The sequence below is a fragment of the Pleurodeles waltl genome, chromosome 4_1 (assembly GCF_031143425.1).
Source record: "Pleurodeles waltl isolate 20211129_DDA chromosome 4_1, aPleWal1.hap1.20221129, whole genome shotgun sequence".
Lineage (NCBI taxonomy): Eukaryota > Metazoa > Chordata > Amphibia > Caudata > Salamandridae > Pleurodeles > Pleurodeles waltl.
Window position 1 is genome coordinate 132,303,758 of NC_090442.1, and position 16,643 is coordinate 132,320,400.

Below are 16,643 nucleotides of genomic sequence, written 5' to 3' on the forward strand. Positions count from 1 at the left end.
GCTTTGTGTGTGCCAAAGCTTGTTCGCGGAATCCAGTGACACAAACCAGACTGCATTCATACATCTAGCATGGGACATCTTCTGCACCAACCAGGAAACCTGCTTCTGTCTTCTTGGGTGCAGCACTGACTGTTGTTCCTAACTGGTGGTTCATCTTTTGCAACTTCATCTGGGTTAGAAGGGGCTCCTGTTCTCCCTGGACTCTTCAGTGCTTCTGGACTTGGTCCCTTCTTCCACAGGTCTTCAGGTCCAGGAATCCATCATTGGTGTCTTGCAGACTCTTCTGAATCTTGCAATATCTTCTTTCTCGTGTTCTTGTGTGTTCTAGGAAAGTCACTGTGATGTACTCCTGCTTTCCTGGGCTCTGGAGTGGGTTCTATTACTTACCTTTGCTGTTTTCTAATATTCCCAGTGCTCCTCTACATAGTACACTTGCCTAGGTGGGAAACCGACTTTCGCATTCCACTTTCTTAGTATATGGTTCGTGTTCCCCCAGGCCCATTTCTAGCTATTGTGATTTTCACTATTTGCACTGTTTTCTAACTGTTTTTACAGCTATTTCTGCATACTAGTGTATATAATTTGAGTATTACTTACCTCCTAAGGGAGTATAGTCTCTATGGTATTTGTGACACTTGTGTCACCAAAATAAAGTTCCTTTACTGTGTATTTTCTTTCATGTGTGTGAGTACTGTGTGACTACAGTGGTATTGCATGAGCTTTGCATGTCTCCCAGTTAGGCCTTGGCTGCTCATCCACACTACCCCTAGAGAGCCTGGCTACTAGACACTGTCTACATTTTACTAATAAGGGATAACTGGACCTGATATAAGGTGTAAATACCTTAGGTACCCACTACAAACCAGGCCAGCCTCCTCAACAGGGTATGAGCTGTACAAAAATGCATTAAACTGGAGGAGACACTTTGCAAAATGCAATAGACAGCTAGGGTCAGAGCAATAGTCTAGAGGGTCAGAATTTGTCCTATGTGCTTGGTGCCCACAGGTGTGCCTGGATGTCTGTATATAAATGTGCACAAGGTTTGGTATATATAAACAAACGTAGAGGTTTCTCTGCATGGGTACTTGTATTTCTTTAAACAGCTTCTTACAGACTCAATATATATGGATCTATATGGATATGTAAATATGGAATCCATATACTGAGTTTCTACCAAGTCCCACTCGGGTCTAAAATTTCTGACCCACCACTTTCAAAAACAACCAGCCGCCACTGGTTTCAGCTTTCTTTTGGGCTCACTAAAGGTCACTGGCAGACACCTGCAAAAACACTACACCTGCTGCAAAACACAATCCTTATACTTCATATACAGTATTGAAGGCATCCCATATTTACTTTTACTGTTTCACTTTTTTTTGGACCCCGCTTTCTTGACTTGGTTTAATACTTTCTGGTTCTTTGTTTCTTGTTCGTTTCACCACTTTCTTGTCTCTTGTTTACTACATGCCCTATTAATTCCATTTGACATTGAGTTTTTATTTGGCCCTGGTCTCTCTCAAGCTAAGCAAATAATGACTCCATGAAACAACACTAAATCATTGACACTAGACTTCAGATCAATTGTCCATCAATCCTGGTACAAGTTCATGTCTCTGGCACTGAACCTTTAAATGACCTCTCAACAGAGAACACTAGACACTATCCACATGGCATTCAGCTCTCTAAAACTACAAGAAGAAATAAAAGAGCATCACAGCATAGAGCTTCAGTGTCATTCTTGCAATCCACCTTTGTTCTCTGTTTACTGTGCATATAACTGATTTCCGGACAATATGGCACATTCTAATGCTATAGTGCAGAACACTGGGTTGGGAAGAGAACTTAAAGATTTAGAAGAAAAAGTAGGCATTTAGGCATTTTGAGATGTAGCTCACCATAAATATTAGAGCAGGCATAGGTGTGTGTTTTCGAATATGGATCATGGAGAAGAAATAGGGCCACTGTCTCTCCCTCGAGGCTATAACAAACATCCTGTTGGTGAAAAAAAGATATGAGAAGGCTTAGGTCAAGTAAAAGCACAATTGGACTTCAGTAGGGCTAGATATTACCCTCTTCAACACTTTGGAGGTTACAAAAGCATTTAGATTTTTGTTGGCAGTACTTCTTCATGGTTCTAGAATCACACCCTAGTTGAAGGCTCCCATGTAAATGTGTGCATCATTAGCATGCAAGTGGAACATGCAGGTATTCACTCATTACTCTTTTATACTCACCACTTACACATGACTCACTTTCGTAGCACAATATCACATCTGCTCATTTCTACCTACACAATAACAACTATGTTACAGTGATCTCAAGTTCACACAAGTAGCGGATCTATCAGGCTTTGAGGGACTGAATTTTTTTGACCAAGTACATCAATTGCTTTCTTACTTTAATTCTTCTAACAAGTTTTGCTTTTAATATTGAATACCCTCAGTTTGCTTTCCATTTGGGCAAACGTACTAGGATTACCTATACTCATTAAGTCATTTTATTTATTTTTTTCGATTTCCCCTTCAGTCCTAAATGCCTAGATTTGGAGGCATAGTTCTTTGTTTGAACTCCTTGTGTGTGTGCAGTTCCCTGATCCAATGTCTCTAATAAACACTCTGAATATGTCTGTGCTTGAGCTATGCCATTTGTATGCCAAAGGTAAGCCCATGTTTGCTCAACCATATGCAATCCAGGTGAAGGACGCAGAGCATTTTACCTACTGATTCCCTATTACTGACTAAACCAACTTATGACCAAGAGTTCCTACTTGCTGGTAAGACCTTCACTCTAGTGGAGTTAGATGAGCTTGCCTCACATCTGCCATTTCATGTGTTGAATGGTTGGCCCTTATTCCCCATGAACGCTTATTGTAGCTCATTTATTATTCACCGCTTCTTGAAGGAGCATCCCATAATGCCCTGCGGGACCACTTTACACTTTTTATGTTGTTGGAAGCTGCAGGGAGTGGTGTCACAATTGAAACCTAAAATGAAGATTCAGAGCCTAATTCACAAACATCAAAAGAGGACTTACATTCAGGTGAATATGGGTGTATAAACAAAATATTTGTGCCACTGTTGGAATGTAGCGGTGCACACTACGTGCTAATGTAATGCATGTCATATTGTTCAAAAAAGAATATCAAATCTAAATGTGAATTTAAAACCACCCTAATCTGGCTAGTAAGTGGGAATGAATGACATTCATAAACAGACAATGGCACAGATTATCAAAGCTGTCAGGCAACACAGCGCAACACAAAAAGATGCTGCACTGCGTTGCATGACAGGAAGAGAGCAGGAGAGCACCATATTCACAGAAATATTGCTCTCTCCTCCTCTCCCCCTAGTGCCAGTGCTGATTTTAGCTGCTGTGCGCCACAGAATCACTAGCACCATAGTGGTAGGGTGTGTGCATGAGTCTAGCATAGGTTTTGTAAAAGACTATGCCTAGACAAGTTTCAAAGCTGTTCCCACTCTATATGTGTGCCGTATAGTGCAGCACACATGCAAAGTCAGAAAAGCACATAGAAATGAAAACATTTCTCTGTTTAACCCCTGCTTTCAAAAGGCGTTAATTTTTGGCACTAAACCTTGTCTACTAATGTTAGTAGATGGGGTGTACCATCAGAAAGAATGGGTGGTTGCATAGGAATGCCCATGTACCACCCATGTAACGCCCCATTGACGCAAAGTTTCACACTGCATTTCACACTGCTGTGCGTTACATTTCCATACAAACCAACACAAATACACATTTGTGTTGGTTTACTAATCCTCAAAATGGTTTATTATCGGTTTTCTGCAAAAAAGTAATGCTAACCCAATACTAAACCTTTGTGAATCTGGCCCAATGTGTGCTGTCTGAATGGTCGCCATCTTTGAATGGTCATACACAGTAATTGAGTTCAAACAAGCACAAAAACTACTATTGCATTCCCAAGATTCTGTGATGTGGTTGAACAATTGCTAAGCTTGTATGAACAAGATTAATACAAGACCACTTAAAAATGTAAAATCAGATATAAAATGTGTCAAGAAGAAATACATTAGATGATAATGCGATGTTTGTGTTTCAATAGTCATGCATTGCCGATGTATGAAAAGTGTATTAGCTGATGTTAAGGGCATCCGAGGATCAGGTGGATTCCAAAACACGTTTTAACTGCCTAAGCGTTTTGATAAAATTATGCAACATTGTTTCGAAATGTAAATACCAAAAAAAAACTCTGAATTGTTTTTTTCTAAAACATGAACGCAGTATCCCTTAAAACTGTGCAAACCACAAGCAAAGAGCAAATCATACAAGTTATTGCACTAATAGAAATATGCTCAACTCTATTATGTTGATTATCACACAGTTGGAAAAATATGCTTCTGGGGTAATTAATAGAAAGAAACTATATTCCATTCGAACGTTCAATCCCGTGGGTACTAGTGTATCGAGTTTTTTGATCCAATAGATTTCCTTGTGCAACGGTTCTTTCTTGTTATCACTATCATCGCAGTTCTTTATCACTTCCAGTATCATAAAACATAGCTACACAGGACCCCCTCCACTGTGATAACTATCAACCAATTTCTCTCTTAAATGGGGATATTAAAATATTGGCCCGGCCAGTGCCTTAGCGGCCCAGCTGCACAAAGTTACCCCATACTTTGTCCCAGGACACACCTCTAGAAACCACCTATGAACTCTCTCCCATGCCTTACGGGAAGCCAGGAACATGCCAGAGGAAGCTATAGCCTTATCTTTGGATGCTGAAAAACGTTTGATCGCTTAGAATGGGAATACTTTTTTATGACCTTGTGAAAATTTGGATTGGGCGACCAATTTATTGCTAAAGTACGCCTACTAAATGATGGGCCCTCGGGTTAACTTTGGGGGCTTCCTCTCAGATCCTTTCCCCAGACGCAGGGGAATGCAACAGGGATGCACTCTTTCACCATTGCTATTCATACTACCCCAGGAACCACTAGCGGCCGTTATATGTCACTCTCCACTACTTACTGGTACACCAATACAAGGGGGAATTTCCAAACAGACCGCTGAGGTACCGCCGGGCTGAAGACCCCCAGTGCAGGCGGTCTTCCACCCAGAGTATTATGACTGCTGGCAGCCCTCTGCCCTTTTTCGGACGGATAGCCGCCAGCAGCCATACTGGCAGTCGGCGGTGAAGTGGAGGCTGCTCCATCTCCACCGCCATGTCATCAGGACACCGTCCATCAAATCATGTCCCAGGATTCAGCGTGGCGGTGTTCTGGTGACTGGCGGCAGAGAAGCCCCCATGGATCCCGTTCCCTTCCGGAGGATCACCGGACAAGGTAAAGTGATCGTCCGTTAGGGGAGGGGAGGTGTTGTGTGCGTGCATGGGGGTGTGTGTGTGACTGTAGAGGGGGTGTGTGAGTGCGTGTATGCATGCTGGGGGGTGTTGTGTGTATGGGAAATGTGTGCGTATATGTCTGTGTGCGTGTATGTCTGCTTGTATGTGTATTAGTTGTGTGAGCATGCGTGTAGGGGGGTGGGGGGTGTGGGTGTCAATGTTTTTGTGGGGGGGTGGGGCGGAGGTGGGGAGAGGGTCCTGCCACCTTTGGGGGATAACAGGGGGGTCGTGGGTTTGGGGGGAGGCTCTGGGGAGGGGGGAGGGGATGGGGAGACCCCTATCAGTGCCAGGGAACGAATTCCCTGGCACTGACAGATTTCATGGCAGTACAAAACCCAACAAAATCCATGGCGGTATGTGGGGTCCTGATACCGCCGGCGGTCTAGTGATGGCCGCCGGACTGGAGATCGAAGTCTCCAGCCCAGCGGTCGTTACCACCCTGGCGGTCGGAGTGTAGAAGTGGCGGTTTGGCATGGCGGTAACCGCCATGCTTGTAATTCAATTTTTTTTCTGCTGGCTTCTTGGTGGTATTACCGCCACTTCTACACCGACCGCCAGGGTTGTAATGAGGGCCTATATCTCTTTGCAGATGACATTCTACTTACCCTGACAGACCTCAACCGTTCTCTCCCAGCATTAATGGAGATTGTTGAAGACTTTGCAGCCCTCTCTGGTTACCGAGTAAACTGGGACAAATGCGAAACATTACCCCTCTCCTTCATCACCATCAAGTGCGGCATTACATGGATTTCTGTTCCGATGGACGCCATTCCGTCTTAAATACCTGGGCATCCTTGTCAATCGAGGGTTGCAGAACATGGTGGCCCACAACCTCGATCCACTCATTGCACGCATGAAACTGGACTTCGAGAAATGGTCCCAACTCGGGCTCTCAATGTGGGGTAGCAAGCAGGCAGTACAGATGGTCACCTTACCGCGCTTCACTTATGTGTTAGGCATGCTCTCTATCCAAGTACTGCTATCAACTTCAAGACCAATAGAGGCCGCAATCAGAGCCTTTGTATGGGGTACTTCTCGCCCCCCCCTCTCCTCTGCTAAACTCTTAGCACACCGCTCCTGTGGAGGATAGGGGATCCCATCAGTAGAACACTACACCCTTACTCTTCACCTTTCCCAGCTAGGATATATGCTACCCGGAACGACTGACCCACCGCAATGGATTACAACAGAAGGTTTACTACTCTCTTACCGGGGCAGACTTAGAGGCCTATATAATACTTGTACCCTGCAAACCCACTACCATCCACAACCTACCAATCCAATGTTGAAACATATGCACGCAGCTTGGCGTAGAGCGCATCACCTCCTAGGCGTTAACCCACTTTTCCACTTTCGAGCTTCCCTTTGGGGAAACAAAGGCATACTGATCGGAGGGCATCCCTTACACTAGGTACACTGGAGTACAGCGGGCATAGAAAAATTGGACCAGATCATAGAGAACGGTAAGTTAAAATCATTTGAGCGTCTACAAGGAGAATATGGCCTCTACCCCAATCGGGCATGGCAGTATCTGCAACTTAAACACTGTCTGCCCCATGGGCACTTCAGATATCTCCCATCGTCTCCTATCTTACAACTCGGGCCACCTCAAAGGCGTGATGGCGAGTCTGTACGATGTTATCACACAACACCTCTACTCACAACCTCTTCTCAAAACATTACACCTCAAATGGCAGATATGCCTGCAAACAGAACTCGAAGTAGAAAGATGGGCAGAGACATTGCTGTCCGTGGATAGAGGCGTCGGAGAAGCCCGATTGAAGTTCTGCCATTTTAAAATACTCCATGACTGGTATTGGACCCCTACAAAATTACAGAGAGTGGGCCTACTACAGCATGCGGAGTGCTGGCGTTGCCTGGAGACTAGGTGTGATCTGTGACATATCCTTTGCGAATGTCCATCGGTCCGACCCCTATGGACAACAGTGGGCGCTATTCTATGAACCACAATGCCATTACAGACACCGCTTTCCCCTTCTCTTATTCTAATTCATGATATGGGACAGCTTCCTGACCTAGCCCGGCCGCAATGCCGACTACTGCACACAGCCCTGGCGACAAGTAAGATATATGTGCTGCGTCACTGGAGGTCTCCCACAACCCCTACCCCGGAAGAATGGATAGTAGCAATCTATCGGACTGCAGCCTTTGAACGTCCTATAAATAATATGCAGGATCCAGCTACCCTATTTCAGCAAACGTGGGCACCTTTTCTCACTGATGCCTCCTAGTGAGTTTAATACCTGTTCACCAGTTTATAAAAAATACCCCTCACTGTTGCTAACAAGAATCGCTCAGGACTCCCCCCCACATACCCCTTTTCCCTTCACCCTTACCCCCACCTGTTTCCTTAAAATAATACCCCACATAGGGTGCTGGGTGCCCCTCTCACCTCCTCACCTTCTCATCTGCTTACCCTTCCATTGTCTCACTTCCTCACTCTCCCCCCTCATCTAACCCCACTCCAGCCTGGCTCAGTTTGTGCTTTTCATCGCTGTCCTGCCTCCCCATCACTTCCCCCTCTTCCCCCCAGCACTTCTTCATAGCACCTTGCTTTTTTCTAACTCTCCGCCTTTTTTTGATGACCTACATGACACCATATCTATGACATACCACCAATTCTCTCCTATTTTTAAAACCTACCCCCACCACCTCTATGACAGCCTGCTTTGTCCGTTTCCTTGCCACCTTCTGTAGACACACTCCCTTATATTCACCCCAATTCAACATCCCTCAGACCTGTGAAATGCAGCATTCAAACAATCCACCTACCTCTAAAAGCTGCGACCTCTAGTCACTGTTTCCCCCGTTCATCCAGAGGGTAAGTAGAATGCGTTCATGGTCCTGTTAGAGTCACTCCCTACAACCCCCTTCATCAAAGCAATGGGCCTAGTGTGGGTAACACAATAGGTGACTCTGAGGCGCGGTCCAACACCCGATCATAAGTACAACTGCAGCCACCCCCCCCCAACAGCTGAGACTGGACGACTGTGAGACATTTCATCACCCCTACCTTCAGGGCCTACGAGACATGAGGTGCCAAGAAAAATTGCCTGGTCAGATTCCCCTGAGTCACTAGGTGTAGAACATGCCAAAGGGTGGTCACTGAATGCGGCGCTCTCTGAACTGCTGGAATACCATACTATAAGACATGGGGTTGTTTGCAAACCAATAATAGGTGTCCTCTAGACGTGGTATAAAGATCTATTTAGCGTATGTCTAACTGCTTTACTTGAATGTATAGGCAACTCTGTCCTCACCCCTCTCTGACTCCAGACCTTCTCCCTCCATCTTCCTCCCCCCTCTGCCACCAATCCTTCCTTCCCAATCAGACTCAGCAGACCTGTTAGTAATGCCTTTCCAATGTTAACTAAGAAAAAAAGAAGGAAAACTACTCAATGTAATTGTATAATGTTGCATTTCATTAAATAAAAAAAATTACAAATCAAAAAAGAAACACTTCTGAAAGTGAGTGTGACAGTGTTAACTCATGGGTGGTCTGAACTCTGGACTTTGCCCCTTTCCAGTGTGACCTTTTTTAACCCTTTGAGCGCTAGTTGCTTCCATACGCTAGAAAAAATTCATATCTCCGGTTACCCTTATCCGATTTTATTTGTTTTGGTGTCATTTTAAAGATAAAAATATAATTGATTGTTATAAATTAATGTTTTGTAAATTGATGTTGGATGTTTAATGTGTTTTGTGTTTTACTTATTCAACCAAGGGTTGAGCTGGGTTTAATTTATTGAGACCTAACTGGACATAAGTGGAGGTTAGTGGTCTGTTGCTAAGTGTAGGTATTCACCTGCCGTTACCAATACTCCACTTTCCAACAATCAGCATCATTTGAATGGTGCCGGGGGCCATTTTCCTGGGCCAGCTTTGGGCAGGGACTTAGTTGGTAAAGTACATAAAATATTAGTGAAGGAATTACTCATAGGCTGCACCCACCTTCCCCCTCCCGGATTCCAACTACTGGTATTCAGGACAATTTTAACCTTGCTAACATTCTCTCCTGACTTTTTGATTCAAACTGTCTCCGTCATAATCCTCCTGAATATGCACCACATGCGTGTTTACTTGGTGGGACTTTTCCAGTTGTAATTATGGCATCTTCGTCCTACTATAACTTTAGTTTCAGTACTTTCCTCAGGATTCAAATAGTTTTCCTTCAAGATTAAGCTTTTATTTACCTCTGGACTGACAATAAGCAACTACCTACTTTCCTCAATACCTCAAATGCTGTACCAATGCCAATGTCACGGAGAGATGTTGCCATTTCATTTTTCATTTCTCACCTCAGAGTTGGGTTGGTAAAAACCAAGAATCCAAAATTATTGTTATTGCTGAATATTGTGTTGTTTTTCTTTACAAAGTATGCACTACAAACAGAATCCATTTTCTATCCTAAACTCAAGCAAAAATATTATACATTACTTATGTTTTGGTAATAGTTGGGAATAAGACATAGAAGAGTGTAGTATTAGAAAACGGAAATAACACATTAAAGTGAGATTCTAACATTGCAGGCCATCTAGTGACATATTTACATCAGGTAAACCTAGCAATATTCATGAGCATGAAACAGGTAATCACCATCTGTTGATAGTAATAAGCAGAGGATACCTAGTGGGGTTTGATGTGTGAAGTAATTACATATTGTTTGATTAGCAGGTCAAGAGACCAAAGGAAAAATATACCTGGGTAGGAGGAAAATGAGCTCAAAATAGTGTTGTACCAGAGGTGGCCGTTTAAAAGGTTCTTAAATTTAATTACAAATGCAGGATGAGCTACTGCTGTTCTGACAGACTTTACTGCTTGAAACGTTGCAGTCCCATTTACAACCAAGAAGTTTGTTATTCCTTGGATTCTTTCAGGTGCTGGATTCCCCTCAATTTTTAAATAGTCCTACTAAACAAATTTACCTAGAACTGAATCAACTCTCAGTCTCAAAGCAATTGTCAGTCCCCAAATGAAAGTATATAGGTGCCTCAATAATGTTGCTTTTTTCTGTAAATAGGCTAAAATGCATGGCCCTAAGCCTATCCTGTTAGCATGACACATCTACAACTCGCATTGGCATTCAATTCATGCAGCTAGGCTCTGTATTCTCTCCGCAACATTCCTAATTCCTAACCTTGCAGATGCGAAAATCCCTCCATTTAGAGCTCCAAAGCATGACAATGCCACCAGGAAGGGGATGGCGGTGGAAAATCCTTTGAGAGCAATATCAGCAAAGCCCTAGAATAAAACATATGACAGGTTTAGAGCACTGTTTATAGCAGAGAATATTTAAATATAATGGTTTAAATCAAAATGTAATAGTAGCATTTGGAGTTAGGACACCATTTTCACATGATGTGCACCTTGCGTTCAACACATGTCTATAACTACTTAGATTGCAGGTTTTTCTTTGCCAAAGTCATCACCTCTGCAGTAGAACTCAGCAGTAACTGAGCCTAAGACTTACATGCTCCCAAGAACAGGACTCATCACATTTTCAGGTTGACATGCAAATAGGTCATGGGGTCCAGAACACAGGCCTCTACTGTTCTTAACCATAGTTCATAATACTTGAATCTTCCAAGACAAAGGTTTCACAGATTTCCTCAAGTGTAAGACTCATACATTCATGATGGCATCCCAGTACAGGACACATGTCTTCAGAATAGAACTAACAAGTTCTCCAGTATAGTATCCACAAGGCATTTTTTTCTATGCATGTGTTTTAATATTACTGACCATTTGTAAACCATTCTTGCTTTTTTGAAAGAAAATAAATATCAGCTGTTTCTTTCAAAGAAACCTTGAGGAGAATAAAGTCAGGTTTTCTGGCGACCATGCTAATAAAACAGCTTAAAGCTTTTCCATTGATCATGTTCCACAGTAGAAAACCTTTTTGTTCTACAAACTAAGCCCCAACAACTTTAGGACATAATTTACTTCAAGTCGGGCCCATGGGTTATGTGCTTTTCATCATGGCTTTTGTTTCTTCCAGCACAGTGCTCATTTTTGCTCTCTCTCTCTCTCTTTCTTTCTCTCTCTCTCTCTCATGCGCAATTCAACGTACAATAATGTTGTACAGCACTGCAAACTCCTCCCCGTAGCCATCAAGTATTTCAACAAATGGATCACCTTCGGCACAGACTCGCTGCGCCCCTCAAACACAGTACTAAAAGAAGATCCAGACCCCAGGCCAGTTGGTACGCAGAGGAATCCAGACTGATGAAATGCCACTACAAATGACTGGAGGGTAAATGGAGAATGAGACAGAAAAATGCAGACATGAACACTTTCAAATCCACTTTCAAATGATCCGGACCACCAAATGCACCATTCTGAATGACTGCATAAATTCCAGCACCAATAGACCCAAAGACATCTTCACCATTTCACCTCACCATCGACCACCTCAAACTTGATCACCCCCTTATGGACTTCTGCAAGAATCCCTCTCAATTCTTCAGCAATAATATATCCACTATTTACAGCAACTTTAACCCATGACCAAGCCCAACAGACCTCACCAAACGCCTCCCAATTTTATACAAATAACCAATGCTAACCAAATGGTCTGCCACCACCATAAAGTCCATCCACTCAGGGGCCCCATCAAACCCCAGCCCCCACCACACCTAGGGGACCACATAGAGGGGACCTCAACCCATCAGATGCATGCTCACACCCATTCTGAAAGCCTCCACCTCTTCAGTGACCTTCCCAGATGCATGAAAGCTTGCAACTGTCCTCCCATTGCTGAAGAAACCTTCTCCGTTTCCTTCAATACTCCCCAACTACAGAACAATCTACCTGCTACCATTCCCGGCAAAGGTCTTGGAGAAAATCATCAAAAGAAACCTCATCAAGTACTGATCACCAACTACTTGACACCACTGCTTTCAGACCAAACCACAGCAAGGAAACTGCCCTCATCGCTGCCATGGATTCCACAGTGGCCCTCATTCTCCCAGACCTCTTCGCAGCATATGATACAGTCGCCCACTACATCCTCATCCAGCAACTACACAACATCAGAATCCAAAGACATGTACTCAGATGCATCTGCTCCTTCCTGACTGGAAGGACCGAGTCTATCAAGACAGCCTGGAATTGTACACCTTGGATGTCCACAACCTCATATGCAGAGTTCCGCAAAGATACTCCCTGAGCCCAACGTTTTTCGAAGCAAACATGGTCCCTCTAGCCAGCATCACCCACTCTCACATTATCAGCATCCTCTCCTATGCCAATGAAATGCAACTCATTCCCTCCCTCACGGACAAGACTCTCGGTATCCGGATCAAGTTCAATATCTGCATGAATGAAATCGCCCACTGGATGAAGACCAGCTATCTAAAGATGAACACTGACAAGACTGAAATTGTGATCTTTGGACTGAGTACATCAACATGGGAACAACCTGGTGACCAATAGAATTAGAACCGATATCCAACCCCACTACCCATGCCAAGAACCTTGGGTTCATCATGACTTGACATGACAACCCAACTCACTCCTTTCCCCACCTCATGCTTCCATAACCTGAAGATGCTGAGGAAGATTTTCGAATGGCTCCCAATCAGCACCTTGAAAACTGTCAAGCACTCCAAGGCACAAAAGCAAGCTAGATTATGGGAACAGGTTCTATGCCGGGAACAACAAAAACTCACCAGAAGGCTGTAGGACCATTCATAATTCAGTGCCCAGAATCATTCTCAACTTCCCATGCAACACTCACATCACACTAGAAGGGACTCCACTGGCTTCCTATTCACAACTAAGCACAATTCAAACTCCTGATTCACACATGTAAGGCAAAACTTAACACTGGTCCAGCATACCTCCACAAGTGCATCTGTTTCACAAACCTTCCTCCAGACTCCTACTTGCACAAATCCCATGCACATGGAAAAACAGATATTGTGATTGAGCCTTCTCCTACATCACTCGTCAAGCATGGGACGATCTGCAACAACACATAGGGGCCTCCTCCTCACCTCTTGCATTCCACAAGTAGCTGAAGACCTGCCTTTTCTAGCAGTCCCACCACACTCTAGATGTTTTTTAGACTCACACCTGCTCAGCGCCATGATGCCCTTCTGGGTGATAGTGAGCTCTACAAATCTGCATAACAAAAAATAACATAAAACAGTGCTCACCGGCTGTGTAGCTCTAGATGTGGATGCTCTGTACCACAGTACCCCTGCTTTCTGGCTCTAGATGTGGTTGCTCTAAAGCATAAGACCAGTTATCTCCAGCACAAGGAGATATTGCCTTATACCACAGGACTACTGTTACCTGACACTAGATGAGGCTGCCCTATAACTCGTCTTTCTTGTTTTCAGTGTTTATTGTTTGTAAATTCAAGTGGGTATTTTCCAGTGTTTTCCAGACTTCTCAAAAAAGGAGTGCTAAATCTGACATCCTTGGTGTGGCCTTCCTCTTTGGTTTTTGCTGGCATTGGGACTTAAGCCAAGAGTGAGCCCAATCCACCTTGTGTATCTGACCTGCATTCTATCGTGGATGGCCTTAACTATTTACTTTGCCCCGGTCTCACATGACCAGATACCTGCTGTTGATTCTTTGGTGTTTTAGGCATTAGATTTCACTAAAAACTTTTTTAAATCACACCTTCGATTCTATTGATTGGATTGAATTTGTGTTAGGGTAATTTTAGTTATTAAAATGTATCCTATTTTTCTAAATTGGTATAGGATTTTTCATATGTTGTGTTTCCATGTTACTACTGTTGGTATGCTGCATACATACTTAAAACAATAACTCTAAGTTAAGCCTCACTGCTTGTGTGCCAAGCTACCAGAAGGTTGAGCACAGGTTATTTTTAGTGACGTTTGTGGTTCACCATGACAAAGATTGCAGTTGTTGCTTGAGCAGGGTTTCCACCCCCTCATTCAATAACCCAATTTATTTCAAAGGATAATTCAGTGTTTACAAATTTCACCACCAATTTTTTTTGGCAGAAACTCTGTTTTTCAGTGTTCACAAAATATGTTTAAATCGTCATTGTAGCAAGACCCTGTCTAATATGAGGTAATATTTACAGAAGTGTCACTTGCTTTATGTTTTGTAAGGTACATCTTTGATGTTATATTTTATGTAAAATAGATCAGTGAGTTCATGCTTTTTCATACTGTGGGAATGGCTAAAGAATCCATTTTGTATTGCCCCAAGCCGGTCCTCATCCTTTGATACTCAAAGATAAACAGGCCTGAAAAATGTATGCAAAAGTTTAATTGACTCTTATCAAACTAAAGCACCCTGACAGATAGCGTGTAATGCAGGGCTTGCTTAAAAGAGACACCACACGTGACATGCATTTCTTCATTTGCCCAGCAACATTCAGACATCTGGCTGTCCACATAGGTCTGGACAGGGGTTGTGAAGAAATTGGTTTGTTGACGCCTTGGAAAGTCCGAGCCATTTGAATAATGTGAAGGTCATGCTTGTGGTCATCTTGCTCTGCCATCACGAAATCTTGATTTACTGTAATTGGTTAGATGCCTAATATATGTGTATATGTGTACCACCATGCATTTTCTGACCAACATCATGCCATGTCTTTGATGAAGAAATAACCTTTCTTTTATTCTGATGTATGTGTTTTCACACCTTTGTGGTTCTCATGCATAAACGATCTGATACATCTTCTTCAAATTTGACATGGTATTTCTAATCACATGGTCCCACGAATTCACGAATACAGCTCCTTTTGAAACTTGAGCATATTGGTGGAGAATGCGGATCTATGCTTGAATGCAGTCTGGACACTGTCCAGGACTCCTTGAGTTTGCTCTGGATGCCTGTGACATGACAGCTCTGCCCTTCTACCCAAGTGGTGTGAGATTCCTGTCTTTTGCGTCTCCCCACTCTCCAAAACGAATACCTGTCCAGGGCAGATAACGAGGGTGTTTTAAACATTTCCATTTATTCTCCTTTCCAGTCTTTTCCTTACTTCGGTGGCAAGAATGCTGCATCTGCAGCACACTTTTTGTCTCTGTAGAGACACTCTGCTGTGTGTCAGGTGTGGATACTTTTAGTGAACTGGCTTTGCAAGCATTTCTCCAGTGGATATGGGTTGCCTGAGCGCTCCTCTTGCTCCCACTAATAATACTGAGCAGGGCTGAACGTGTATGTGTGCATGTGAATGTGAATGTGGCACCCCCTTCCGTTTTACATGGATATGAGCTTGGGGATGAGAGCCCCAGTCTAGCGACAGGGACAGCTAACACCTCCAAAGGCAATGTAACAGTAGATGGTAATAGGGATCTGGACAGTTGCAAATTTGCCCAGCCCAAGACATCTCCCCCTTATCAGATAGGGATATGCCATGGCACAAGTTGACTGCTAGAAGCATGGAGTTGTGATTTCCTTTACATGGCACGTTTGACTAGCAAAGGTTAGGTTATTTGAGGCAGTTGTTGCTGTTGAAAGGTTAAAAAAAAAAGATTTAACCAACTGAGTGGGATGGATTATGCAAGTGGGATCTGAGAGTGCGAGATATAAACACAACAGGGTGATGTATAGGCGAAAGTACATAAAGAATTCTTGAAATTGTGAAGGGAGAGAGGGAAAGTGTCATGCAATGAGGATGATAATAAAATGTGGAGGTAGTGCAAGCGTGATGTTCGGGGAGTATATTCCTGTTTTCTCCAGCCAAGCATTCCTGTGCCCCCACCCCTCATCACCCAGCATCTTTGCCCGTAAGCACTACCTAAAACAAGACAAAGGAATGTGCATTGGACTATATGCAGATCTAATAGAGGGCTGCCTGCAGTTGCAACAATTTAAACTAGATCACGATAATGGGTACCCTGAGGGGACACTTCAGTTGGCCAAGGCAAGGCTGCTTAAGGATAAGGAAGGGGTGGAAGGCATTGCTCCAATATTAGCTTACCTACTGCAACAGGGAATAATAAGAGAGATAGGGAACGTTAGAACAATGAAGAACGAGCATGTCAGATCACTCTGTGAAGTGATTAGGGTTCTGAAGTTTAAATAAATCAACAATCTGCAGATGTTGCAGCAGGTGCAGAACCAACTCAGCAAGTATTTGTTCAGAATGCAACACACAGGGGGTCATTAATAGTTTGTTGGACGGAAAAGGCCATCTGACAAACTTCGCAGTCAGTGTGGTCCCCTTCCCACGGGCCCAATTACAAGTTTCCAGCTGGCTCAGTGGGAAACAGCCCACAACATTGACAGCAGCTCAGAAAGTGAA

General features: G+C 43.5%; 1 protein-coding gene across 1 annotated transcript in view; it reads right to left on the reverse strand.

Annotated features, from left to right (window-relative positions):
• Positions 1 to 16,643, reverse strand: part of LOC138287453 (cystine/glutamate transporter-like) — a 348,836-nt gene that overhangs the window by 116,416 nt on the left and 215,777 nt on the right. Inside the window, exons 8-9 of the mRNA XM_069227882.1 lie at positions 10,542 to 10,645; positions 1,896 to 1,992 (exon numbers count right to left, since the gene is read on the reverse strand). Of these exons, the coding sequence (XP_069083983.1) occupies positions 1,896 to 1,992; positions 10,542 to 10,645 (201 nt within the window). The remainder of the gene's footprint in view (positions 1 to 1,895; positions 1,993 to 10,541; positions 10,646 to 16,643) is intronic.